Raw genomic sequence first — 25,952 nt, forward strand, 5'->3', positions numbered from 1 at the left:
ATTTACTGCATGAGATCCCAAGCTCGATTCCCACTGCTCCCATGCAACAGTACCTGGGGGAAAGGCGCTATAGACAGTGTGAATTCCTGCTGAGCACAAACTCAATGCACATTAATTACCAGGCATCTAAAATCAATAATATCTCAACAAAAAAGTCAACTTAAGACTTATTGGGATAAAGGTTAGACTTGTTTTGTATAAGCCTGTCTTTTAATTTCCCACTTTCATCACACTGCCTATACTTGTGACAATATTTAATTCGGGTCTTTTAATCAATTTACAATTTATTTTACTACTTTAGAAACTGTTTTAATGTAATATACTGTATACTGCGTAATTGAGGAAAAAGCATAACAACAACATTAACAACAATAGTAGAATTTGCATAAAAGCTCGCTGTACAATCTAATACTAATTGCACTTTTGTAAAAGTAAAATCAAGTAGTTTATATCATGGAACGGATCATGTAGTTTAGTATTCCACCATGATGGAAATAAGTTAGTTCCACATCTGTGTCAAATCGAACTTTTGCTTCGAAACTTTTTCCACATTTTGTCTAATGAAAAAAAGCACAAAATTTTATTAAAAACTCTATTCTCATGCTTATTTTCAAAGTTAGTATTGGCTGACAACATGATGTAGTAATTTAAACACTTGTTAGACTTTAGGGTTCGATCCCCATTGCAACCATGCAGTAACGGCTTTCAGTAAGGCACTAGAAACCATTAAAATCCCCCTTCAAAAAAATAACTTACAGAAACTGTCACATCGATTCCTGGAGTAATAATTTCTGGCAGATCAATCGTGAATTCTTCGTGTCCAGTTAGACCAAAAGTGTCGGCATTTTCACCCTGTTTAAACTGGAGTGGAATGATGCCCATCCCAACTAGGTTGGAACGATGAATACGCTCATAACTTTCAGCTATAACAGCTCTAACACCCTAGACACAGATTAATGTATGACAAAAAATAACTAAAAATAATTATACATAATATTTTTTGTTGTTGTATTTTATATCTTTTGTCCAACAGCAAAATTTTAAGGCAATTCTTAAATTTAATACATTTAAATCAAAAGTAGTATTTAATATTAACTTACCAATATCCAGGGTCCTTTGGCTGCCCAATCACGACTTGATCCACTCCCGTAATCCTTTCCAGCAACCACAATAAGTTGTTTTCCTTCTTCCTTGTAGGCCATTGCAGCATCAAATACATCCATCTAAAAATATCATTAAAAAATTACAAAAAATCTGCAAAATAACTCAAAATATTCCGTCACTAATCCCTTTTTTAGTTACCTCTTTCTTAGTTGGAACGTGAATCGTTTTGGGGGCCTCCCTGCCGACTAGTTTGTTTTTAAGTCGGATGTTTGCAAAAGTTCCTCTAGCCATGACTGAATCGTTGCCACGGCGACTTCCATATGAGTTAAAATCTCTTGGCTTTAACCTGTCAAAAAGTTGCATAAGAATTTTTTTTAAATAATTATTGCTCTGTTTTTTACTCTCATTTTTGACTCCATATCTATATAACCTACCCTCTAGCTGAAAGGTATCTGGCAGCAGCACACGATCTACTTATTGAACCAGCTGGTGATATGTGATCTGTTGTGACACTATCACCAAGAAACAATAATGCATGAGCATCTTTAATGGACTTGAACTCTGGCAAGTCTTTGGTCTAAAATTAAAAAAATATAATTTTGATAAAAATTTATTTTTTCGGATAAAATTTTTTCGACATACCATTTCTGCAAAAAATGGTGGGGATTGAACGTAGGTTGATTCACTGTTCCATGGATATAGAACACTGTTTGGTGCGTTAAGTGAGTTCCATTGTGCATTACCATCCTAAAAAATATGTAAAAATTACATTTTAAAAAGATATATATTTAGCTAAAAAGAGCAGTTTAATTTTATAAAAATAACACATTTACCTTTATTTTTCCATACACTTCTTTAAACATATTTGGCAAAACTGACTTTCTTTCCATTTGTTGAATATCAGATCTGGATGGCCAGATGTCTCTTAAAAATACCGGTTTATTATCCTTCCCAATTCCTAAAATAACATACACGATTTATATTAAAAAAATGTTATCACATGTACATTTTTAAAGCCCTATTAATAGATTTTTGTGTAACGATACGGGATTTTATATAGGTATTAAAAGAATTAGTTCCTGTTTTTTTAGGATAACTTTAAGTACTTACCAATAGGCTCAGTTTCAAAGTCAATAAGGACATTACCAGCTAAGGCATAAGCAACCACAAGCATAGGAGAGGCAAGGTAGTTGGCTCTAGTCGATGAATGGATTCGTCCTTCAAAATTTCGGTTTCCTGATAACACCCCACATGCTACCAAGTCTCCCTATTTAAATATAAAAAAATCATTTTTTGGTTTTAAAGTTTCAAGTGAATTGATGTTTTTGTTCTAAATTGACAAAATTTACTTACAGAAATACAAAATTCATGGCTAAAAATCAACTAATCGTAATATGATATACATACTGTGTGAATATATAGTTAGTGTTACCAGATAAACGTTTTACCTTGGTGATAGCTTCGTCAATTTCCTCAGGTAAGGGTCCACTATTTCCAATACATGTCATACAACCATAACCAACAACTTCAAATCTAAAAATAAATTTAATTATTACCATAAAGATGTTGTTCAAGAACCCATATTTTACTTTAAAAGGTTACAATATTAAGAAATAATTTTATTTTAAACCATGACTAATTAAAAAATGAAATAGTTAAAGCAATGTTGTTATTTACCCAAGTTTCTGTAGGTATGATAGTACACCACTGTCTTCAAGATAATATGTAACAACTCCACTGCCTGGCGATAAACTTGTTTTTACATAAGATGGAACAGTAAGACCAGCGTTAACTGCATTCTTGGCAAGCATTCCTAAAAACAAACAGAAAATTTTAAAACACAAATGTCAAAAAAAAATTGTAAGCAAAAATTTTTAAACAGGCAAAAAAATTGCAACAAAATTTACGTTTTATGCATTTTTTCGGCTACAATATAATGAACATTTTTGAGTTACCTGCTCCTAGCATGACTGTTGGGTTAGATGTGTTAGTGCACGAAGTAATAGCAGCAATTACAACGCTTCCATGTTTTAATGTATAATCTTTTCCGTCAAATTTAAATGGAACTTCGGTGTTGATTTTGTCGTCTGGGATACCAAAGCCTTTAAATCCAACCTGACAACCACGAAAAAAATAATAAAAAAATTAATTAAATCTGAAAATTTTTCAAACAACTTGTCAAATAAATAACTGAAAGGAAATGCACTGAAAAACAAATAGCAGTAGGAATCGAACCCGGGACCCTGCAACTGCAAAGACTTTGTTTACCTTGTTTGTTAGACAATTTTTGAAATCGAGTTTCATGTCAGAAACTGCAACTCTATCATGAGGTCTTTTGGGTCCACTTAATGATGGTACTATAGAAGAAAGATCCAACTCAGCAACCTGAATTTCAATTACATATTTTAAAAGTTCTGTTATTTCGCAATTGTAAATAAGGCACACGAGTTGAATAAACATAAAGCTATTGTAAACTAGTGATGTGCCATTTGCGATTTTTTATGATCGCAATCAGCGCGCAATCGTAATCATTATTTTCGATCAGATCGCGATCACAATCCATAAAGTCACTGAAAAATCTGTAAATTTATCGTCACCAAATTACAAAAAAATTGAGCCTGTATGGTAAATACAATGTAAATCAACCTACTCTGAAGTGGGTATAAAGTAAAATAAAAAGTCATAAAAAAAAAATTTTAACAACTGGGTGTTCTTTGCAATTTCGAACAGTTCATTATAATTTTAATTACAAATTTAAGATATAAAACTAACTTGTGAAAACTCTGGGTCTTTGCTAGAATCCATAAAATCTCGAAACAAACCAGCTGCTTTAAGATAAGCTTCAATCTGTCGAATTCTCTTTTCATCTCGCGCTAAAAAAAAAACAAGTTTCATTACTCAAATCCTAAATTTAAATTGACCGCGAGAATTAAACCCCTACCTGTTTGTTTTAGGTAGTCAATACTTTGTTGATCAACAGGAAAGAACCCAACTGTTGCTCCGTATTCCGGACACATGTTTGAAATTGTTGCACGATCAGCTATCGACAAGTTGGATACTCCAGGTCCGAAGAATTCAACAAATTTTCCAACAACTCCGATCTCTCTAAGATTCTTAAACAAAATAAAAAAAATAATATTTTGTTATGAAACTGAAAAAAATTGGTTTTAAAAAAGTATTTACCTTTGTAATGGTAAGAACCACGTCAGTGCTGGTTGCTAGTGGGTTAATGGCACCAGTTAGTTTATAACCAACCACTTTTGGTAATACCATCGAGATTGCTTGACCCAACATCACTGCTTCAGCTTCTATTCCACCAACACCTAAAAATCAAAAAATCAAAATGTTAGGGCATACTAATATTCAAAATACAAGGAAATTATATATTTAATTTCTTTTTAAAAGATTCAGTTTTAGATATTAGCCAATTTATCCGGCAGCATGGTAAAGTGGCTAAAACACTTGACTTCATTATATGAGGTCCTGTGTTTGATCCTCACTGCTCTCATGCTGTAGCGCTCTTGAGTAAGGCGCTATAAACGATATAAACTCCTGCTAAACCAGCACTTAAACAGCAGCATAATTGTTCGGCAATTATATTCTATAATATTTCAAACTGCCACAGGCAACTGATGTTACTCTATGTTCAGGTCGCGCATTCGACCTTTCCACTTCGACGATGAAGATATATACAAAAAGTCCAAACAAAAAAATTCAAAATATTAAACAAATCTAACTCACCCCAACCCAAAACTCCTAGTCCATTAATCATGGTGGTATGAGAATCAGTTCCTACCAGGCTATCAGGGTATAACCATCCATTATTATTGAACACAACTCGAGCCAAGTATTCAAGGTTAACTTGATGGACAATACCAGATCCTGGAGGTACGATTAACATGTTTTGAAAGGCACGGGCTCCCCACTAAATTTAAAAAAAGTTTAGAAATACTGACAAAAACTGTATTTAAATTATAAGAAAAGGTAGGTCTTAATTAAAATTAAATTTTTTTAAATATTTTAAAATCTGTTCGTAGTAGAATTATTGCTAGAGGTAAGTATTACATTTGCCAATATGACTAGTTAGTATTTAACTGTAAAACCAAATGTTTATTTAACTTAACGAGTACACATTTTAAAAATCAGTGATGGGTTAAAAGTCCAAAAGGGCAAACTCCAAGAGAATACAAAAAAATTTAAACCTAAAATTTAATTTAATTTACCTTGAGGAACAAAAATCTTTCTTTATTTCTTTCAAATTCACGCTGTAAGTTCTTCTCAGCAGCATCTTCACTTTAAAAAAATTTAATTTTAAAGAAAGTGTTAATTTTATTGTTATTAGCACTGTTATATATTTTAATACACAATAGCATCACTTTTATAGTAGAATAAAATACCCATAATAAAATTAAAGGTATATAATAGTATTCTAAGTAAATTGCACCTGATCTACAAATGTTCTAACATTTACTAATTTAGTACTTGAACTACTCACCTTCTTGTAAAGTCAACTTGTACAGAATGATCAATAACTAGATCCACCGGACATACTGGGTTGATTTTTTCAGGATTACCACCCAAATTTTTAACTGCATCTCTCATTGCTGCAAAATCTACAACAGCTGGTACACCCCTTTAAAAAAATTCAAAATAGGTTATTTCCAAAATTGCCTAGCGTATTTTTTATATAGCTTAATCCTTGATGTGAGAAAGTCTACTTCGTGACTTAAACATAGAGTAACAACTGTTTCCCTGACCAAGTCTTGAGTTGCCTGTGTCAGTTTGAAATAGTATAGAATATAATTGCCCGGTAACTATGCTGCTGATTAAGTGCTGGCCCAGCAGGAGTTCATACCGCTTATAGTGCCTTACAGCATAAGAGCAGTGGAGATAAAACCCACGACTTCATGTAGTGTAGCAAGTGTTCTGACTACTACACCATGCTGCCGATTAATAATATAACTTTTTTAAATTACTTACGTAAAATCTTGTAGTACGACCCTAGAAGGTTTAAATCGAATTTCCGTTCCTTGTTCAGAGGTTTTTTTCCACTGGGAAACTTTTTCGATATCACTTTCCATCACTTGAAAGCCATCGCAATTTCTAACCACAGATTCCAACAAAACTCTGATAGAGAATGGAAGATTTTCTAAACAAAAGTTATAGGCAAAAATTAACTATACAGAAGTATACTGTGCGGTTTAATTCACATTACTGGCATTAAAAGGCATAACAAAGATCAAACATTTTTTGTATCTTTATCCTCGATGTTGGTCTCGGGTTGCCTTTGGCAGTTTGGGATTTTTTAGATTATAATTGCCCGATAATTATGCTGCTGATTGGCTCAGCAGAAGTTCATACCGTTTATAGCGCCTTACTCAAGAGCACTACAGCATGAGGGCAGTAAAAACGAACCCACGACCTTATGTAGTGTAGCAACTGTTCTGATTACTAAACCACGCTACCTAACTTTAAACCAGTTTGACTACTATTAAAGTGCATATAGAGTAAAAGTAAGAAGTTTCCTACTAGTGACAATAATATAACTCACCAAAATCCTGTGTGTTTGTAACTCTTGTGATGTCAATATATTTAAAAATCTCCCCTTCTATTTTTAGTTCACTTTCGTAGTTGGCCATCTTGGTTTAATATATTGCTATTTAAAAAAAAATTAAATTTTAAAAACATTTAAACAGAAAAATTTTAACATTGTAATCTAGGAATAAAATTATTTAAAACTCGTACGTTTTTTGTTTTAAGAAAGTATGTCTTTAAAGGAACAAAAAAATTTGCAGCGTCATGCCATACGATTAATTTAACTTTTATCTTACATATTTTTATATAAATTCACAGTTCTATTAATTAGTTGGTCCTACTAATTACCACGAACAGGACCACACATTTAACATTTTTAAAAGATAAGTAAACACGAACCCGCAATTTTACAGATTGGTGAAGATAATTATACGAATTTTTTATCTACTTACTTTTTTAGTTTTTTACTTGCAATTTTCGAGTAATACGTATCGAATAAGAGTCTTTTTCGTGTCCAATTATAAAAATGTATTATTATTCTAAAAATAAAACCTAAAAACAGGTCTGACAAGCTGAAGGTTGAGGTTTGGAGTGCAATAGTGCAGAACAAGCATCAGACATTTAGCGAACGACTTTTTTCACGTAGGCCTATGCAAATTACTATGCTCGAAAGCGCCCACGTGCGGCTAGTTAAATTTGAGTTTGTTGGAAAAAATCAGTAAAATAATGTTACAATTATTGTGAATAATATTGATGATTAAATTCATATACAATCTCCCTGGACTACATAATACGTCAAATATTTAAATATGTTGTTTATAAAATTTATTGAGCTTTAAGTTTATTTAAATATATGGTCTAAAACAATAATTAAAAACTAATTTGCCCAAAAATTTGACTATTAAATTTCAATACCCTTTCTATTTGTTATTTTTAATTGCTAACTAAAAGTACCCTACGTTTAGGTTTTGATTTAACCCTATAAGCCACAATAACTCAAAAAAATTTGCTTGCACCTCCAGTTTATTAAGAAGCATTTTTTGCTTGGATAATTTGTTAATAAAAGTCAAAGAATTAGTTGATATAATTTGTCGAAATCTACATAATTCTACTAGCACATTACTACTGGGTATTGCAACATAAATATCAGAGACTTCAACATTGAAAAAAATTAAATTTGTTACAGTTTTTGTAAATAAATTTTTAAGTTCGTCAATTTATGTATTTTAGTACCACTATTAAATTCAAAAGTCAACAAAAGTAAATGGATGGTAACACAATTAAGTTAAATGCAATAAAAACCGTAAATACAGCAGCGTATGTGCACTCAAAAACTCTAAGAAGTAGTTATATTATTGTTTTTAAACAGCAGTGCCAGTATTTTTTATGCCAGTACAAAAACAGGAAGTTATCTATGTCAACCAACCAATGTTACTAATAGAACAAAAAAATGCACAACAAAATTATTTGTTTATTTACAATTTGACGCTGTTACATAAACTTTTATTTATTTTTACACTCTTTGAACAATATATTATAAGGAACTCTAACATAGAAAATAGTAGCCAGTCTGTCAATAACATGGTTAATGTCTAAAGAAATATCATTTTTCAAACTTTTTCAAGTTAAAAAACAGCAGTTAATATTTATAAATAATGCTGTTGTATTAATAACAATAAATTTTAAAGACAAAACAACTATATAGCCTCTAAGTTTTTACATAAATATTACTACTGTTAATAAAGCCCATAATAACGTAACGCACACAAAAATGTCTACCTTTTTTCGAAAGCATAACATGGAAAATATGGCAGAAAAACTGTGGTTTTTTTTACATGGGGACCTCGTCATCTGCTTTGTGGGGCTGGGTTACTACTGGGTCTGTGGGTGAAAGGTTATCTGGCGCCCCACCATCTTGTTCTCGGGTTGTCCCAGAAACCTTCGACTTAAAAATAAATCAAAAATTTTAAAAGGAAAAAAATTTCGAGTGAATATGTAAATTTTTTATTTTTTTTACCATAATTGACGATCCAACTCCTTCTACCCTTTCTTCAAAACTTTTAAACGTTTGCGAATTCCTAAATAATAATAAGCAATTAGTTTTTAGTTTATATTATGCTGTAAATTTAAAAATAAAAATGCTGACTTAAAACTATTGCTGAGCGATGATATTGCAAAATAAACACCAGAAACATTTCATAACATTGCAGTTTTTTAATTCGAATACTATTAAATTATTTATGCCAACTGTATAACTTTACTTCCCTTTACATACAGGCCCCTTATAGTTATAATAGATAACTTGATACTTACTTCATTTCAGAAAACTTCATAGACACTGAGGTTCCGAGATTATTAAAGACCGAAGCAGTTGCTTGCCCAGCTTGTTTAAGAGTATCTGATGTTTTCTTGTAGCTAAAAAAACAAACATATAAATTTGAGCTAAAAAAATGCGCTGGTATTTTAAATAAGATAGGGGTTCTTTATAATATCCAGCCAAACATAAAGGTTTAATGGAAAAGTAAAATAATATCTAAAGCACTAATTTTAAAATCCCATCCAGTATTTCAACAACCTAACTAATAGAAAAAAATTTTATTCAGCCAAAAGAAAACCAAAAAACTCAACATGTAAAAATAAGTGCAGGAGTTAGTTACTACAACATTGATATTAATTAAAACAAAACCAACACACATATTCATGCACTGACATTTTATTACACTACAATATATAAAGATATTAACTTTAACTTAACTCTTAGCAATAGCAAAAAAAATTTACCATTTAAACCAAGTTGAAGGTATTATTATAATGTTAAACCATGGTTTTCGATAGTGAAATATATATATATTAGTCATGCAATTGTATTTAGACTCACTATTCAGAAGATGTCAGTTTTTCGTTCAATTCATGAGCTTTGGCTTGCGTGTTCTGATATCTAATATTGTTAAAACACTAGCCTTTGTAAGGTGTATTATGGCTATCAGGTTCAGGATGTTTATTTAAACAAAAACACAAAAATTTGGGCTTACCGTTAAAAAAAAATCAGAAAAAAAATTAAAATATTTGTTTGAAATTTATTTTATTAAAACTTAAAATGTTTATTTTATGTTTATGAACATTGTACATAAGCAATCATTTATGTCCCCCTAAATCATAAAATATTTATACAAAACAGCCATTTTGATCAATTATCATTAGAAAAGAATCATTTTTAATCCATTATTGTATTGCCCAAGGGAATTGTGTATTGTAAATTATGACAATTTTAGAATGTTTGACAAATTTTGATTGGTAAAAAAATTTTTTTTTGGGTTGATATTTTTTGGCAAAGGTTTAATTATTTAAATTCTACAGATATCTCTTATTTCAAAATTATATGACAATGATTTTAAATCAAACATAATGATGAATCAAACAAAACAAATGGACAAGCATTTTCAAAACACGAATGACAACAACATAAAAGTTAAAACCACACTCATAAACTAAACAAATAATAAAATGAGTCAAATCCAATACTTTTGTCTAGACTTGGATTTAGTATTTAATTACAATTATTCTGGGGGACTTTTTTTATAAATATTTAATAGATTATCCATTTTAACACAAAACTTAAATTTTTTGTGTATATTACAAGCACTAGGGGCTGTTGATAAATTTTCAACTAAGGGACTTGTAGTGGGACGAGGGGTGGGTATAAAAAAGGTGTCACATAAAAACATAGGTACCAAATCTACATGGGGTAAGAATAAGATTACTGAACTGGAATTGTGGGTAAAATCACAGGGGTTATGGGTAACAGATTTAAATGGTATTTTGCTATATTGTAAATAATAACTATTGTGACCCCATTTACTTTTAGGTGATTTTATTAAATAATGTTTGGTCCCATATGGTACCATACGGTTCCAAGCAATGGCACCAGACCACATGCGGTGCTTAGAATACCGTTTTTACATATTTTACTTTTTATTTATCCAACTTACGCAGGGGAACTTTGCATTTTGTTGATCTCGTTTTTAAGCTGGGTCAAAGGAGTTATTCCCAACATCTTCTTTAACTCGGATGCATGTTGCTCCTTGGCTGCAAGAACCTGCTTCAATGTTAAAATCTCCTCCTCCGTCTGCAAGTAAAAGATGTGTTTATTGTATTATTCTATAAGCTTAAATTTTATGTGTAAATTTTTATTACTACAACTGTTGCTACATTAAATCACCATAAGCACATACAATCCCACATAATAATTAAATTAAAATACTTTTAAATTGAACCAACTGCCCAATAAAATAAAATTAATGTGGTTAGAATGAGGACCTTATATTAAGAAAAAAAAACAGTTTACTTTGGCTAGTTCATTCTGAAGTTCAGTAAGATCAGTAGCTTCTTCCGGAGGTTGATAGTTTTCTGTTTCTGCTGGATCAAGAGGAACTTCAGTTGGGCTTAATTGAGAATCTGTTATTTAAAAATAAATAAAAAAATTTAAGTTTTCTCATAATTTATTAAATCCATTTCACATTTTTTAACAACAATAAAAAAATATTTCCAAAAGTTTAATATTTCCAAATTTTTTAAAAATATTATTTCCACTTAAATAAGATTTCCTAGTCCTTTTGTTAAAACTAAAAACATTGACTTACCCATTATATGTTAATCTTTACACTCGACAAATAAAACTAGATGTAAGTGAATTAATATTATATTTTATAATCTATATAAACAAATAAAAAACGTAAAATTTGAAAATATTTTGCCGTTAATTTAAATGCTATTTCTAACTAGAAGCCAATAAAACAAACCTAAAATCACCTCACAAAATAATTAAATAGTGCAAATAGATACAAGTTAGCTTATTTTTTTATTTGTTTAACTTATTAAATTAAAAATAGATTAATATCTCGTGACCTAACTCGTGGCCTTGTTTTTTTCTTGAAATTAAAAATGGCAGCGTACGGGGATTCCCCCAGTGACGCCCATAGAAATCATATCAAGCGTAACACATTTTTTAAGAGATTAAATTTTAAAGTTATATTAAAAACTTGATTGGTAACAAGCTTTTAAAAAAATATAACAATTTAAAAAAAATATATTATATAGTACTTCTTTGTTAAAAACGAATACCTTTTAACCCCCCTTACTTAATATACTTAAAGAAAAAACACATTCAGTAACATTATTGTAATACTTCAGATCTAATCATAAAATCTATAGCATAAACAGAATAATTAATAGCAAAAATTTAAGCAGCATATTGTATTGACCCCTATAGGCCAGCAAAAAGCTCTACACGTTAATGAAAAATTTAATGGTTACAAATGTTTTGTTAAGATTACTGCATGGTTACTAATTAAAGTAAAACAACGTTATTAATGGTTCTCAAAACCATGTAAAGCGTAAAAACGTAACATTAAAGCGATAAAAATATATATCAACACAATTATTTAAAATAAAAAATAAAAGAAAGGCGAGAAGATTAAAACCAAAATAATTTCTTGGTTAAAAATCTTAACAGTATCAAATAAAAAAAATCAATAAAATAGTTAAGAAGGAATAACAGCTGGCACTATATTTCTACTTTTAAAGTAGCCGACAACTTGATTCGGAATTTCGTGTAGAACATTGCTCGCTAATGTGGATGAGGCAGCCTAAAAATATTAAGAATCTAACTATAAATTTCCCTTAAGGACCAACAAAATTATTCAAACGATGATTAGCACTTACCATTTTATATTTACGGAAAGGCACAAACTGGACAATATCCCGTTGTACATTTAATTCCCCTTTGTCGCCATCTAAAAACTCCATCGCTGAAAAATCAGCATTACCAACCCCGACAATTATAATAGACATAGGCAGTTGGGATGCCCGGCTGATGGCTTGAACAGTCTCGGGTATGTCCGTAACTACCCCGTCCGTTAAGATCATCAGTATAAAGTATTGCTTTATGTTGAATAAAATAACATAGTTTATTTATTAATAATGACTTTAAAAAAACATCGACACATGCTTGATGCAAAAGGATAGAAAATAAATGCTATCAAAAATGATAATATATAGTAATCAAAACTTATATAATTGTTTAATCTAATATTCTTAACATTTTATACGCTATATTTAAAACAATCTTTTTAGTCAGAAAGTTACTTACACTAGCTGTTGGATTTTGTTGGGCCTGTTGTGCAAAATTGGCAACGTGATTGATTATAGGTGAAATATTGGTGGGTCCCCATAACTTGACAGTTCGAACCGCGTTTTGATAAGCATAAACTATACCTTCAATTCCTGCCAAAAACAACATGTCATATAAGAGGTTCTTAGGTATTTAAATATCTATAGCTATATTACACCTACCCGCGCAATAGGGATTGTCTGGTATAAAGTTAAGGGCAAACTCATGTGAGATTTCATTATTGGGTGGGACCTTTGCACCGAATCCAAACGCCGGATATAACTTGTCACTAAACATATTTCAAGTTTGTAAATAACTCATCAAAACTGAGTGTTAAAGTCTTATATTTAGTTTCTAAAGTGTGCAATTTGTAGCAGCATTGAAATGACATCTTTACAAATGCTACAATCGATCTTGGATAGGTCAAGTTAAGTACATACCCTTTATTGCCTTTTGAAAGTTACATAACATTAATTTTAACATACGAATCACCTGTCATAATCCTGAATAACACGTCCTACTGCGTTAAGAGCTTGGACGTATTCATTGGGATTGACACTGCCGATATAATGTAAAGAATCTCTTTGATTAGGGTCACCATTTGAACCCGTAAAGTCAATTCCGCACTGTAACATTTTTGAAAAAAAATTTTTAAAGTGTGTTAATTTTAAAATAAAATTTAAAGAATAAACAATTGATTTTTGTTCTTTTGTACTTTACAAATGCAATCTTACTATTAGTGGAATACAGAAATTAATAGGTTAGCTAACATATCGTTTTTTAACTAAAACCACGAGAATTCTAAGCAAACCCATAAAAATTTAAAAAATGTATTCGACCTAAAGTAATTTCGCTGGTTTAATGCGTTTGTTTACACACTATAAATTTTAAATGGTAACCGCCATAAACCTATTTCAAAACAGGATTTGTTAGATATTTAACATTTAGCTTGTGGTAAAGGTAAAATTTGCTATACACAGAAATGTAACCAAACTACTCACGGTAAAGTTTATCTGCATTCCACCAAAAACATAATCAAGGAACGAATATTTCTTCTCAATCTAAAAAAATAAAAAAATTAAAATGTTATAGCTAGAGTATAAAAGTTTGTTATAATTTTTTATTGAATTATACCCAAGCACAATACGGTAATAAAATGACGATTGGGCAGAAAAATAAAATTTTATTTTATGGTTGTCCGTGGGACTAAACAAATAAAAAAATATTTTTTCGCCCTTGTATGCAACTCATAAAAAGCCTTGCAAACATGATTAAATTGCATTGATTCTTTAAAAACGATTTTTTAGCAATTAAATATGGGCCAACCAAAAAGATGCACTAACAATAATATTTACTACAACTTCTCATGTTTTTGCTATTACCGTCTAAAATACAAAATCGTAACAATTTTAAAAGGTTAGCTGGTGTAAGTTACAGATATTATCAAATGCTCCCCGAAAACGGTGTAAATTACAAATTATGAGAAAAGCGGTGGTCGAAAGGTGAAGAGACGTCACTTAAAATATCGTTTGTAAATCTTAAGTAGAATTGTCAAGCTGACATTTGCATTTCACAAAAATACTAGTAAATTGTTTTTAAGGCAGACGAGGTATTGCCTGCTATGTTAAAGCAATAACTATATGCCTTAATAAAAAAATAAATAAAGAATTTTGCTTCTTGGAAGCAAGCGATTTTAAATTTTGTTTTTGCAAGCAAACCAGATTGCCTTTTATATTACTTAATTCGCTGAAATGTTATAAAACTTTTGGCGCGTCAATTTGGCAGACAACAAAAACCCTTAGTCACTAATTCTAAAAACAACTTTTATCGACAAAACATGTCCCCATTACCTTACAATCTGTCACGATCAACTTCCCAGAGTTTTTGTAGTCCTTCTTTTTTGCCTTTTTCTTTGGGTTAATTAGAGAAATTGGCGACGTTTTCTTGGAGAGCAAGTCGTTTGCTGTCGTCGTGCATTCACCAATCAAATCGTTCTCACCAGAACTGTCATGATCGTAACAAGCAATCTTCAAATTAAAAAAAGGTTTTTAACTTTTAACCAACGACTAGTAGCGACATCAACTAACTTTTTAACCAGCGACTGGAAGCGAAATTAACTTACTTTTTAAATAACAACTTGTAGCGACAATAACTAACTTTTTAACTAACGACTTGTAGCGACATTAACAGACTTTTAACAACGTGTTGCCACTTCAGGGTGTATGAAAACAAGTTTTCTTTACATTGTAACTTAAAAGTATTTGACCTACCCATATTGGTTTATTCAAATCCCCATTGCAAAGAGTTTGAATTCTAACGTTAAAAGGATCCCATTTTGGCTTTAAAGTGTTAGACTTCACCTAAACAAAAAATTAAAGAAACATTTGAATACAAATTATGTAGTTATTAATTTATAGTTTTTTTAACTTTTTTTTCAAGACGAAAAAAAAATACCTCTGAGGTATATACAAGAGTCCATTCTTTATTTTCTCCATCGCTTCGGTAGATGTTAAGAAAGGGATCAGATTTTCCAATAAAATCCTTCTTGTCGAGACCTTTACCTTCTAACGTTATAGCTAGTTCGTTGATGTCTGTCACCTCAGTAGATTTAATCTTGAAAAATTAATTAATATTGACATCATTAACGTTACACCAATTCATATATATGACAACAACGACAGTGTGGTGTAGTGGTAAGAACACTTGTTACACCACCATGAGGTCGTGGGTTCAATCCCCACTGCTCTCATGATGTAGCGCCCTTGAGTAAGGCGATATAAACGGTATAAACTCCTGCTAAGCCAGCACTTGATCAGCAGCATATTTATCGGGCAATTATAATCTATATCCCAAACTGTTAAAGGCAACTCGAGACTGGGTCGAAGTAACTAATGTTACTCTATGTTTAAGTCACGCATTCGACCTTCCCACACGCCGGGAATAAAGATAAAAAACATGTTAACTATCAAGTCCTTTATAAAACATTTAAGTTTATAAGTCTTATTCAACTTTAAATAAATTGACTCTATATTAAAAATATTTTATTTATAAAGATTTAAATATCTTACAGTAATTGTGCATGGACCTGAATTGGAAGAATTTTGTTTTGACAAGTTTGTCGTCAATTCGCGCTGGGAGACAATCTAAAAAAGATGATTAAGACAAAATATATATAGACCAAAATAAAAAATTATTAAAAAATATAGTTTATAAGTTAATAGAAGAATAGAGTTTCCTCTTAACACCGTGCACAGCTTTAAGTTGCTTGATCAAGTTTAATATAAAATATAATATCTTGCTAATACTACTTGTTCGTATATTCTTTCAAGACATTGCTTGACAAGCTTGATATGGAATATGTTCGTAACAAGAGAATAAAATACAATATTCTCGTTTAAATAGCATCTTTATACCTGGCCCAAAGTTGTTAAAATTTTTCCCAATCCATCATCGTCGTCTGTCGATTCTGAATCATTATCTTTGTCGTAAACTGCTATATTTAAATGCTGGACTTCTTCAAAGAAGTAGTCGATGTCGATCGTCTCAAAAAATTCTGGGGAGTTAGTGTTTTCTTTTGTTTCGGTTCGTCCGACCTGAAATCGGAAAATGTTAAAGCTTGTGGTTTATTTTGTTCAGAATGTTGTGGTTTAAATTAAATTCTGTACAAGTGTTTATTTGCTGGCATTTGTGTGATTTGTTGATATTGCAATTATGTCTATTTAACCTGTTAATAGATATATGGGCTTGGCAGTTGTTTTAGCAATTAGATTATATAGCTATCATTTACTTTGTTGTTGCAAGTTCTTGGACGTTTCGAAATTTGTGTTGTAATACAGAATATTATGTGTTTACTTTAATTTGGCGTAATACTTCAATAAATTGTAAGAAACGAAAGTCTTCGAAATTTATTTTCACAACAGGGCTACGCAAGATTTATAAATGAAATAAAAACAAAAACTCCCAAAATGCAATAAATCATATTTCAACGAAAACGGAACTCAAAATCAATTATTTAAACATTTCGTTCTTAACGCTGTACACTTTCCCTATTATATTTATATGCACTAGGATTAAACAAACGACTTCGTTTAACGCTAAAGTGTGTAGTGCATAATATTTTGTATACACAAGGCGTTCTAGTCAGAAGACTTGAACAGGTTTATTATATTTGCATTATAACCGACGATACATTGTATTGGCTGGTTTGGCACGACATATCCTTAACCCTTTAAAAACGACAGGCCCTTAACGTTGACAACAGACCCACGGGCTATTTTTCAAAATAATACATCATTAATATTTTAACAGATTCAGTTGTTTTAAAACTTTTACGTTGGCTGATATGTTGTTAACGTACTATAGCAGTTTGGAAATAATGACTAAATCATTACTGACATAATAGACATTTCCGCTAAAATAGATTAAAATTTGTGCACGTAGTGTAGCGCTAAAAATAGCGCTTAAAATATATGTGTTACTAATAAAAAATACAATTTTTTATATTTTTACGTATATATCCCTTTGTATATTTTGTTATATCTTTTCCGAAGCAAAATCAAACCAACGTATAATTATTACTTTACATAATTCAATACAAAAGAATACAGGCTATAATTTACATCTTAATGTACCAATAAAAACCTTATTTTGTATCTGTAAGTATTTTTACCTCCTTGTATTTTCCATTGGCATCTAATTGCTTGACAATTGCCACCGGATCTGAAGCTGAAAAGACGTCTCTTGAAAGAAGATTTTGACAAGAGATACGTAACTCTACCCTTGTCTTCATAGTATTAAGTAAAGTCATTTTTGCCTAATAATAATGCCTAAACGCTAAGATATAAACTACGTATTACAACCGCTAAGCTATCAGGGGCGATTTTAGATCAAATGCCATACAAAGCCTTGCACAGCAGTTAAAAGACACTATTTGCACAAGTTTCAAATACGTCTATACATACGCAGGCTAGTCGTCTCATTAAGCTGGTTGTTAACCTTTTGGGTGGGGGCTCTTCGCTGTATTTGCGTAAGCCTGCGTAAACACGAGTTATTAAACTTCGGCATTTTTACAACTGCGCTATTAAATTACATACGCAACGCTTTAATTTGGTACTTATTCGAAGAAGAGCTAAAATTTTACTTGCTTTTCTTGGAAAAGCTTATAGCGTAGACTACTTATCGTTGTCATATACAACTTTTTTGTTGGACGAGCAAACACTGTTTTAACACTTTCAACTATTAAATACACTTTAAATAGAAGACGTGCCCTTTGAAATTTTTTTTGACGTTGTTTGCCTTTCTATAGACGTAGACTGGCGTCATATTTGTTCTACGTCTTTCTTGCAGTAATTTATTACTTTTACGTATTAAACCGAACCCTTTACATCTTACAATTTAATTATCCAATTATGACCTTATAAAATTGTCTGTGCTAACTTTAAACATTGGTAACTCTAAACTTTTACGATACTTAAGTTGGTTTTGTCATACTTGAAATTCCTAGGCGCAGTACAAACTGAAATTTTGCTAACGAAAATTTGTTACTATAAATACTGTGAGTTTTCTTTCCACTATAACAACAAATGCTTTGTACTCGCACAATGTAATTCGTTTTTCCTAAGCTAAGAATACGACTACGTTATATCTAAATATATATGTAAAACTCTGTACAATTCAATGGTCGCCTGCAGTTTTTTACAACAAATTGCTCTTTTTACGCATTGCTAAATTTGATTTTTTGAAACGTTCCGCTGCTCAAATTTCAAACAAAAAACGTATTTTGATTAGACGTAGCCCTTTGATTAAGTACGCGTGTGTGTGATACTACCGCGTTTGCGAATCTAAAAGCTTTTCACATGCCCTACGTTTAAGGATACAACATTCTTGCGGTTTCATTAAAATATACAAATCGTGCCCATGTTAAGGCCTTAACAAAGGTTTAATTTTTATTTACACAAATCAAGTTCTTTAAATCTAACATTTTAGCTCAAACAATCCAAAAAAAAGTAACTTTATTTTTTGGTCTGGCCTCGAATGACTTAGCCCTATTTGATATATTATTGATAGGAAATGTATTGTCAGCCTACTTTCCTCTCAATTAATTTCGGTATTCTACAAAAATCAGAACTGTTTAGTAAAAACACTATTGCAGGAATGAAAAACACTCCAAGAGCACACGCTTTAAGGTATAACTATTTATATAACTTAAAAAAAAACAATAAATATGTTATACTAAATCTTATACCTAAAGGTTTTTAGTTTTTATTTATTTTTTTGACTTGTATTATTTGAGGACAAAATTGAAAGTTTGGTGAAAAATATAGAAAAAAATGCATGAAAGCAAATTTCTTTAATATTTTCAATAACTAGCCAACACTGATCGCACACAGCGCTGGTATTTTAATAAGTCTTGTTTGGACTTCATATGAGCTTCCAACATAGACTAAAGCAAGATGGTCGACGTACTGTATCTTGCATTCAAATTGATAGAAATAGTCGTAATCACATCTCCGTATAAAGTAGGTCTGGTAAAAATTCTCTTCTGCCGAAGTAAAGTCTTGATTAATTTAGAACTGGGCATGTATTTATATATACTTATGAACAAAGATCAATTTTACCTGGGTTTTGAAACAACTCATAAATAACTTTGGAATTTTTTGCATCAGGTGCTTCATAAACAACTTCCCTGACTGAAATTCCGGAAGAACAGGGATTCCCAGGCACATCTCTTTTACGACGACTTTTGGCCGCGGGATCAGGCACCGGTGATGTTTCGAGCGAACGTCGTTTTCTGTTCAAGTAATTTGTGTTGAGGAATTGCGTCTTGTAAGTGAAAGCAGTATACAATCTTGATGATAATTCTGTTGAAATAAAATGTATGTTTAGATCTTTTTTCTACCTTGGGATGTATATATAAGTCAGTAAAATCTTAACAAGGTTAATAACTAGGTTCTGTTCAACCCAATTTCAGAGAAGCTTTCAAAATTTTGCTATAAATAGAGTTTGTTTTACAAGAAAAAGAAATACCTGGTACATATGCGTAACTATCTTCTGAGGTAACCTCTTTCCAATAATGCAAATCGTAAGTCAAATTATCTTCACTGATATCTTTCAGCTCGTCCTTGTCTTGTTTAAGTAACTGGCAAGTCTTTAATCTGCTGTAAGGGTAATCATCACACTGATCTTTATCCAATGGGTATGCCTAAAACACATTTAAATTAGGTAAAGTTATTTTTATTTGGTAAAAAAGTAAATTTTCATTATTGTTACTTACAGTACGGTCATAACCCCAATATACATCTGACAAGTATTGAGTTTCCGTCAGTTCGGATTGAACCATTCTATTGAAAATGATAAATAAACACCATACAGTACAATAAACATATGTGGTGACCTGTAAAATAAAATTAAACATTTTTTTATTTTTGTAATAAATTTTAGTATAGTAACTTGCAATATGAAAAACACTAACCTTCATTTTATAGATTGATAATGCACAAAAAAGCCTAACGACCTAAACACAACCTAAAAAACAATTATTTTTAAATTTTATTAAGATTTTCGTTAACCATACTCCTGTCTATTTAGGTAACAAAACAAAGTATGTAGAGATGGTTCATATATTTAAAAGGTCAGCAGATTTTATTCCTTCTTTTAATTATCGTCGTTAATTAAACAATTAAAGAAAAAATTGCTATATACAAATACTTGTGGCCGCGTTAATTACCGCAAAATGTTTAAATTAAGTGTAATTTTGTAGCCTAATGAATACGGGAAGTGGATATTGTTCTACGTAGGTTTGATCAAGGCCAACGCCCAGTTTTCAGAAAGCAAGTTGTTTATAAAGGTAAAACTAGTAAAAATTTAATCATCAAAATAAACTTTTGCCAAAATATTTACAGGTCATTTAAAAGTATAAGATATAAATTTATATACCTTTGTAAAAAACAATACTCTTACGCCTACATATAGCTTTAAATTTTTTTTTCGTAAAAACAAGTTAGTTTTCTAAGAAAACACCACAATAATCATTATAGTAAGTGAGATTAAATTACCGAAACCTAATTGGTATTTATAAGAAATTATCCTTAATTTTTCAAAACAAAAACCGCCTAAACGTAATAGCTTAACAACAAAGTGGGTATGTAAATTATGGCGTATTTTGATTGTTATTATTTCGCCAATCAGGCCAATTAGCGCGCTATAACCAATGAACTTAATTGCTTACAAAGTGCTTTAGTAATCACTTAGTAAGTTTTAACACATTTTAATATTAACCCTAAAATTCTACGTCATAAAACCAGTACAACTTTTATTGTGGGTTACCATTAAAAAACTGCTGAACTTAATATCCCCCTTCAATTTTGCGCATTTTTTGACAAACTGGTTCACCAAAACTTATACAAAGCTAACATGTTTTATGTATTATAATTAAATTAACAAAACATTTTTTATTAGAACGAAATTAGCAATATTGGTAAATTACAATATGAAACACTTAAAGAAAAAATGAAACTCAAAATGAGGAACTTTTTTTGCTTGTTTAAAATAGTTTACTTGACGAAAAAAGAGTAAAGTGAAAATATATACATTAACATATTACCAATGCCAGAAGATTGGCTAAAGTAATTGGACGTCGCAACCAAATTGGGGTGGACAATATTTGCAATATATTGTAACGTTGTAAGTAAAACGTTCGAAAAGTTTTGTCAAAAATTTGACTTTGTTTGGCCTGTGAAGTTAGGCTTCATACACCAAAAATAAATGTATTATCAAGAAAGCTGAAAGAATAGTTTAACGTTGTTGTGTAAGGTCTATTTTTTGTTATGTAAGACCGATTCAACTATTTTGAAACAAAAAAACTTTAAAACAGAAATTGTTTTAACATTGCTAAGTTTTTAACATTTTTCCCTTAAATATAGTTTAAATGCCAGGAAGGCATTCTACATCGGTATCACTTTCATCAGATACATCTGTTTGAGTGTCTACAAAGTAATTTATAATTTTAAATAAATTTTGAAGGATTTTTAATATGTATAAATAGAACTTACCAAATTGTGTAAACTGTGGTGTATAAGGTCTTCTGAATGAACTGCATGAATCAGTGTCAATACAATTAAATCGATCATAATTTAGGGAGTCATACTTTTTATTTTGTTTCTGCTTTAAAAAAGAAAAAAAATGTTGAACACATATATTTTGTAAATACCTTTATACTCGGTGTGGAAAAGCCGAATGCGCTACTTAAATATAGAGTAACAACTTTTACCTCGACCCAGTCTCTAATTGCCTGTGGCAATTTGGGATATTATAGATTATAATTTCCTGGTAATTATTCTGCTGATTAAGCAGTTAAGTGCTGGCTTAGCAGGAGTTTATACTGTTTATACCATTTATAGCGCCTCACTCAAGGGCACTTTAGCATGAGACCAGTGGGGATTAAACCCACGACCTCATAGTGGTTTAGCAAGTGTTCTTACCCCTACACCACGGTTTTCTTTATTAATAAATAATCGAAGGGGTTTTGGAATTTTACCATTTCTTTTGAATCATCCATTTTTGTTTGTTGTAAAATAGATTCACCTTCTAATGCAGCTACTTCAACATCATTGTGGTAATCAAACAACTTTATTAATAAAGATGATGTCACTTCTTTAAGGCTAGAATCAAGAGCTTCCAATCTTAACAAAAAAATTTTAAAACAAAATTTTTTTTAAAACAGTTGATAACTTGTAATATCAAAATACTTACTTGGTTAAAGTGGTGTACAGTCCCAAGTTCTCAACAAGTTTTACTAATTCAAGTTTTCTAGACAAAAATATGTCAATGATTGAAAGAATCTTGTTGTAAAAACCTGCCTCTACAAGCTTTCCTTCGTTGATATATTTGTTCAACAAAATAATAAAACTTTGAGTCAATTCATTAAGAACATCCTAAAAAATCAAAAACAGTATTGTAAAACCGGCAGTGTGGTGTAGTGGTAAGAACATTTGCCACACCAACATGGGGTTGTGGGTTCAATCTCCACTCTTATGCTGTAGCGCCCTTGAGGAAGGCACTCTAAACGATATAAACTCCTGCTGAGCCAGCACTTAATCAGCCGCTACCGGGCAATTATAATCTCTAAAATTACCGGGCAATTATAATCTCTATAATATCCCAAACTGCCACAGGCAACTTGAGACTGGGCCGGAGTAACTAATGTTACTCTATGTTAAAGTTGCGCATTCGACCTTCCCACACCAGGGATAAATTTATATACAAAAAAAATAGAAATAGAATTGTATAGGCTAATTGAAATTTAAAGAAAATAAAATATGGCAACATACTTGTGAAAATCGCTTTGCAAGAACCAAGCACAACGTAATAGCAAGATTACAAATAGAATTTTTTAAAAAGAAACTATCGCAGATCACTTGTTTCATATCTACAAACTCACAAAGTGGAACACTGGCGTTGCCAAGATTCAGAAAAGCTCCAACTATCTAAAAAATCAAAACAAGATAAAATTAAAAACATCTAAAAATTTGCAAATATTTTATCTTAAATATTTATAATTTTGTATCCAACAGGAATACTTACAATTTTTTTTTCACTTAAAGTTGAAGTGGATTGCCACATTTGAAACAAACTTTTCAGATCTCTTTCTGTAACTTCGTAGGGCAATTCAGAGCAAGAGATATAAACATCTTCACATAATTTCATTCTTTTCTTTTCACAGTTTTCCTCAATAAACTGCATGCAATAACCATGTATAAGACCACTTTGATGGTCATTTTGGTTTATCTGATTAATTGAAGAAAATGGTTCCTTTGATGTGGTGTTGTTATTTTTGTCATTGGTTGTTGTTTTTGTCGATGAAAATTTTGCTGGTGTTTTATCTAGGGTACTTGGTATAGAATAAACTGTTGACTTTGGTAAAATTTTACCAGATAAATCTGGTGAACTAAGAATAATTGGTAAACTACAAAAATTCAGATCATCAGATTTTAAAGATGGATCAACATCAATATCTGGAAAATTCTTTGGTGGCATGGTAGGGATCATTGAATTAGATAAACTTTCATCTGATTCACTTAGAAGAGAAGGAACTTGTTCTTCCTTGGACTGATCATAACAGCTTTTATCTAATTGATTATCAATTTCAGGGAGACCTACAACCACATCTTTTTCATCTTCAAAATTGGAATCTACTGACTGGATTAAAGACTTATCTTCAATGGATGTTACTGAATTATTACAGTAAGTCAAAGTCGAACTTGTACTGGAACAATTATCAATGTTATTTTCTTTTGTGGTGATAGCAGAGCAATCAAAGTTTGAAGTTGATTGTGATGATAAATCAGAATTTCTATCCAAATCATCAGCAATCTTCAAAGTTGGATCTAAATTTTTAATAGTCTTTAAAGGTACTTTGTTGCATTCTTTAATAACATTACTTCGCGACAAAGTTGATGGTGTCATTAACTTACGTGTTTTACCTTTCTTTGTATTTTGTTTTTCAATTTTGTCACCGCTACTTGCCACAGAAATATTTTCGTTCGCATCATCAGAAGACTGATCATAAAAATTGGTTGTACTAGACTCTTTATACAACAAAACTTTCAGCCTGAAGAAAAAACTAAAATATTTAGCTTAGGACAACAATAATCATAAACAAATTAAAAACAAAAATGATTCACAATAGCATTAAGTGAATTGTAAATTACACCAACAATAAATCGAAAAGAAATTTTTGAAATTCTATTAAACTACCTTTCCACATGGTTGTCATTTTTTTCCGCCAATCCAGATTCCAGCAGTTTGTTGACGACATTACATTCAGTAAAATGAATTCCAGTTGAGCCAATCTTCTTCCTTATCACAACTGGATTAAGCCACAGAGTGTGGCCCATACTCAGAGTTATGTTGGCTTCAATTTCCTTAAATAAAGTGTTTTAAAAATGCAAAATAAATAACAAAAAATATACCCACTCAAGATAGACAACAATATAATAGGTTTAATACGTTGGTTTGTATTAAATTTGAATTTACTTACTTTTTCGAATATAAGTTTGTGAACTAACTCGTTGGCATGTTCCAACCATTCATTATCACCATCTATTGGTTTTACCCCCACTATTCGAAACTCAATTGCCTATAATTTTAATAAAAATTAGTGTTTCGATACAGAACGAATTGTAAAGATAACTAGGTAAGTGTCCTTAACATAAAAAAGCCTAACTTCTTGACATTATAACAATATTTACTATTTTGATTAAGTAATTGCTATTTAAAGACTTTTCAATACATCACTTTAGGTCAGTAAAAAGTAAGCACAACAAGCTATGCACAATATTAGTAAAAGTACTTGACAATACCTGAAATTGATGTTCTTCCAAATGTTGAGGTAACAAATATAATTTTTCGAAGTTAATTGCATAAAAAGCACCCGTGTCAACTCCCTGGACTCTGACCTTTCTTACCCCTGCTGGGCTTATCCATGCCAATGCCTGTAAAAAAAGTTCTTTAAAATTTTGCTTAGAAATGATATACTTTTTTTTATATATATCTTTATCCTCGATGTGGGTAACATCAGTTACTTCGACCCAGTCTTGAGTAGCCTGCAGCAGTTTGGGATATTATAGATTATAATTGCCCAATAGTTATGCTGCTGATTAAGTGCTGGCTCAGCAGGAGTTCATACTGTTTATAATGCCTTACTCAAGGGTGCTACAGCATGAGATCAATGGGGATTAAACCCACAACCTCAGGTGTGGTGTAGCAAGTGTACTTACCATTACACCACGCTGCGGGTTGACTGCCATATTTTGTAAATACTATAACTTAGATGTAAGTAGAAATATAAATAGTTTACTTTTTCCTTTTCATAGTATCCTGACATAGTAAACACGACTTTGACTCTGAAAAACTGATCCTGGATTTTGGTTGCTAGTAACAGATCAGGTTTTGGTTTCTTGGTGAATTTAACACAGTTTTCCAAACAACTAAATTAAAATAAAAAGGTTACTATGCAGCATGTAAGAGAGAGGTTATAATTTACATTTCTACTGCTACAAGAACAAATATAATATAACAACTATCTAAATTAAATTTTAATTTAAAAATTAATTAAAAATTTTTGCCTAAAATATTTGTTCATTTC

At 31.0% G+C, this 25,952-nt stretch overlaps 3 protein-coding genes across 4 annotated transcripts; all 3 read right to left on the reverse strand.

Annotated features, from left to right (window-relative positions):
* Positions 1 to 272: 272 nt before the first annotated feature.
* LOC145759235 (cytoplasmic aconitate hydratase-like) lies at positions 273 to 7,223 on the reverse strand. Its single transcript, XM_082573011.1, has 21 exons — positions 7,092 to 7,223; positions 6,656 to 6,760; positions 6,085 to 6,253; positions 5,600 to 5,737; positions 5,328 to 5,397; positions 4,846 to 5,029; positions 4,288 to 4,427; positions 4,046 to 4,217; positions 3,877 to 3,977; positions 3,373 to 3,489; positions 3,060 to 3,219; positions 2,782 to 2,917; positions 2,553 to 2,637; positions 2,215 to 2,371; positions 1,938 to 2,062; positions 1,747 to 1,851; positions 1,539 to 1,681; positions 1,303 to 1,450; positions 1,101 to 1,223; positions 757 to 942; positions 273 to 557 (listed from the first exon to the last, which is right to left on the reverse strand). The coding sequence occupies exons 2-21, from the start codon at positions 6,741 to 6,743 to the stop codon at positions 447 to 449; spliced, it is 2,658 nt and encodes an 885-aa protein (XP_082429137.1). The 5' UTR covers positions 6,744 to 6,760; positions 7,092 to 7,223; the 3' UTR covers positions 273 to 446.
* Positions 7,224 to 7,644: 421 nt separating this feature from the next.
* Positions 7,645 to 11,418, reverse strand: LOC145759161 (tumor protein D54-like). Of its 2 annotated transcripts, XM_082572920.1 has the most exons (7): positions 11,280 to 11,418; positions 10,985 to 11,094; positions 10,629 to 10,765; positions 9,518 to 9,577; positions 8,953 to 9,054; positions 8,657 to 8,717; positions 7,645 to 8,584 (listed from the first exon to the last, which is right to left on the reverse strand). In XM_082572920.1, the coding sequence occupies exons 1-7, from the start codon at positions 11,281 to 11,283 to the stop codon at positions 8,471 to 8,473; spliced, it is 588 nt and encodes a 195-aa protein (XP_082429046.1). In that variant the 5' UTR covers positions 11,284 to 11,418; the 3' UTR covers positions 7,645 to 8,470. The 2 variants fall into 2 exon arrangements, with proteins under 2 accessions (XP_082429046.1, XP_082429047.1); XM_082572921.1 differs by lacking the exon at positions 9,518 to 9,577.
* A 390-nt stretch (positions 11,419 to 11,808) lies between these two features.
* LOC145759237 (copine-1-like) lies at positions 11,809 to 17,635 on the reverse strand. Its single transcript, XM_082573013.1, has 12 exons — positions 17,478 to 17,635; positions 16,222 to 16,401; positions 15,877 to 15,951; positions 15,263 to 15,421; positions 15,079 to 15,168; positions 14,659 to 14,835; positions 13,810 to 13,869; positions 13,301 to 13,434; positions 12,991 to 13,097; positions 12,788 to 12,921; positions 12,361 to 12,579; positions 11,809 to 12,284 (listed from the first exon to the last, which is right to left on the reverse strand). The coding sequence occupies exons 1-12, from the start codon at positions 17,613 to 17,615 to the stop codon at positions 12,180 to 12,182; spliced, it is 1,578 nt and encodes a 525-aa protein (XP_082429139.1). The 5' UTR covers positions 17,616 to 17,635; the 3' UTR covers positions 11,809 to 12,179.
* Positions 17,636 to 25,952: the final 8,317 nt, after the last annotated feature.

Source organism: Corella eumyota, chromosome 7 (assembly GCF_963082875.1).
Source record: "Corella eumyota chromosome 7, kaCorEumy4.1, whole genome shotgun sequence".
NCBI classification, from domain to species: Eukaryota; Metazoa; Chordata; class Ascidiacea; order Phlebobranchia; family Corellidae; genus Corella; species Corella eumyota.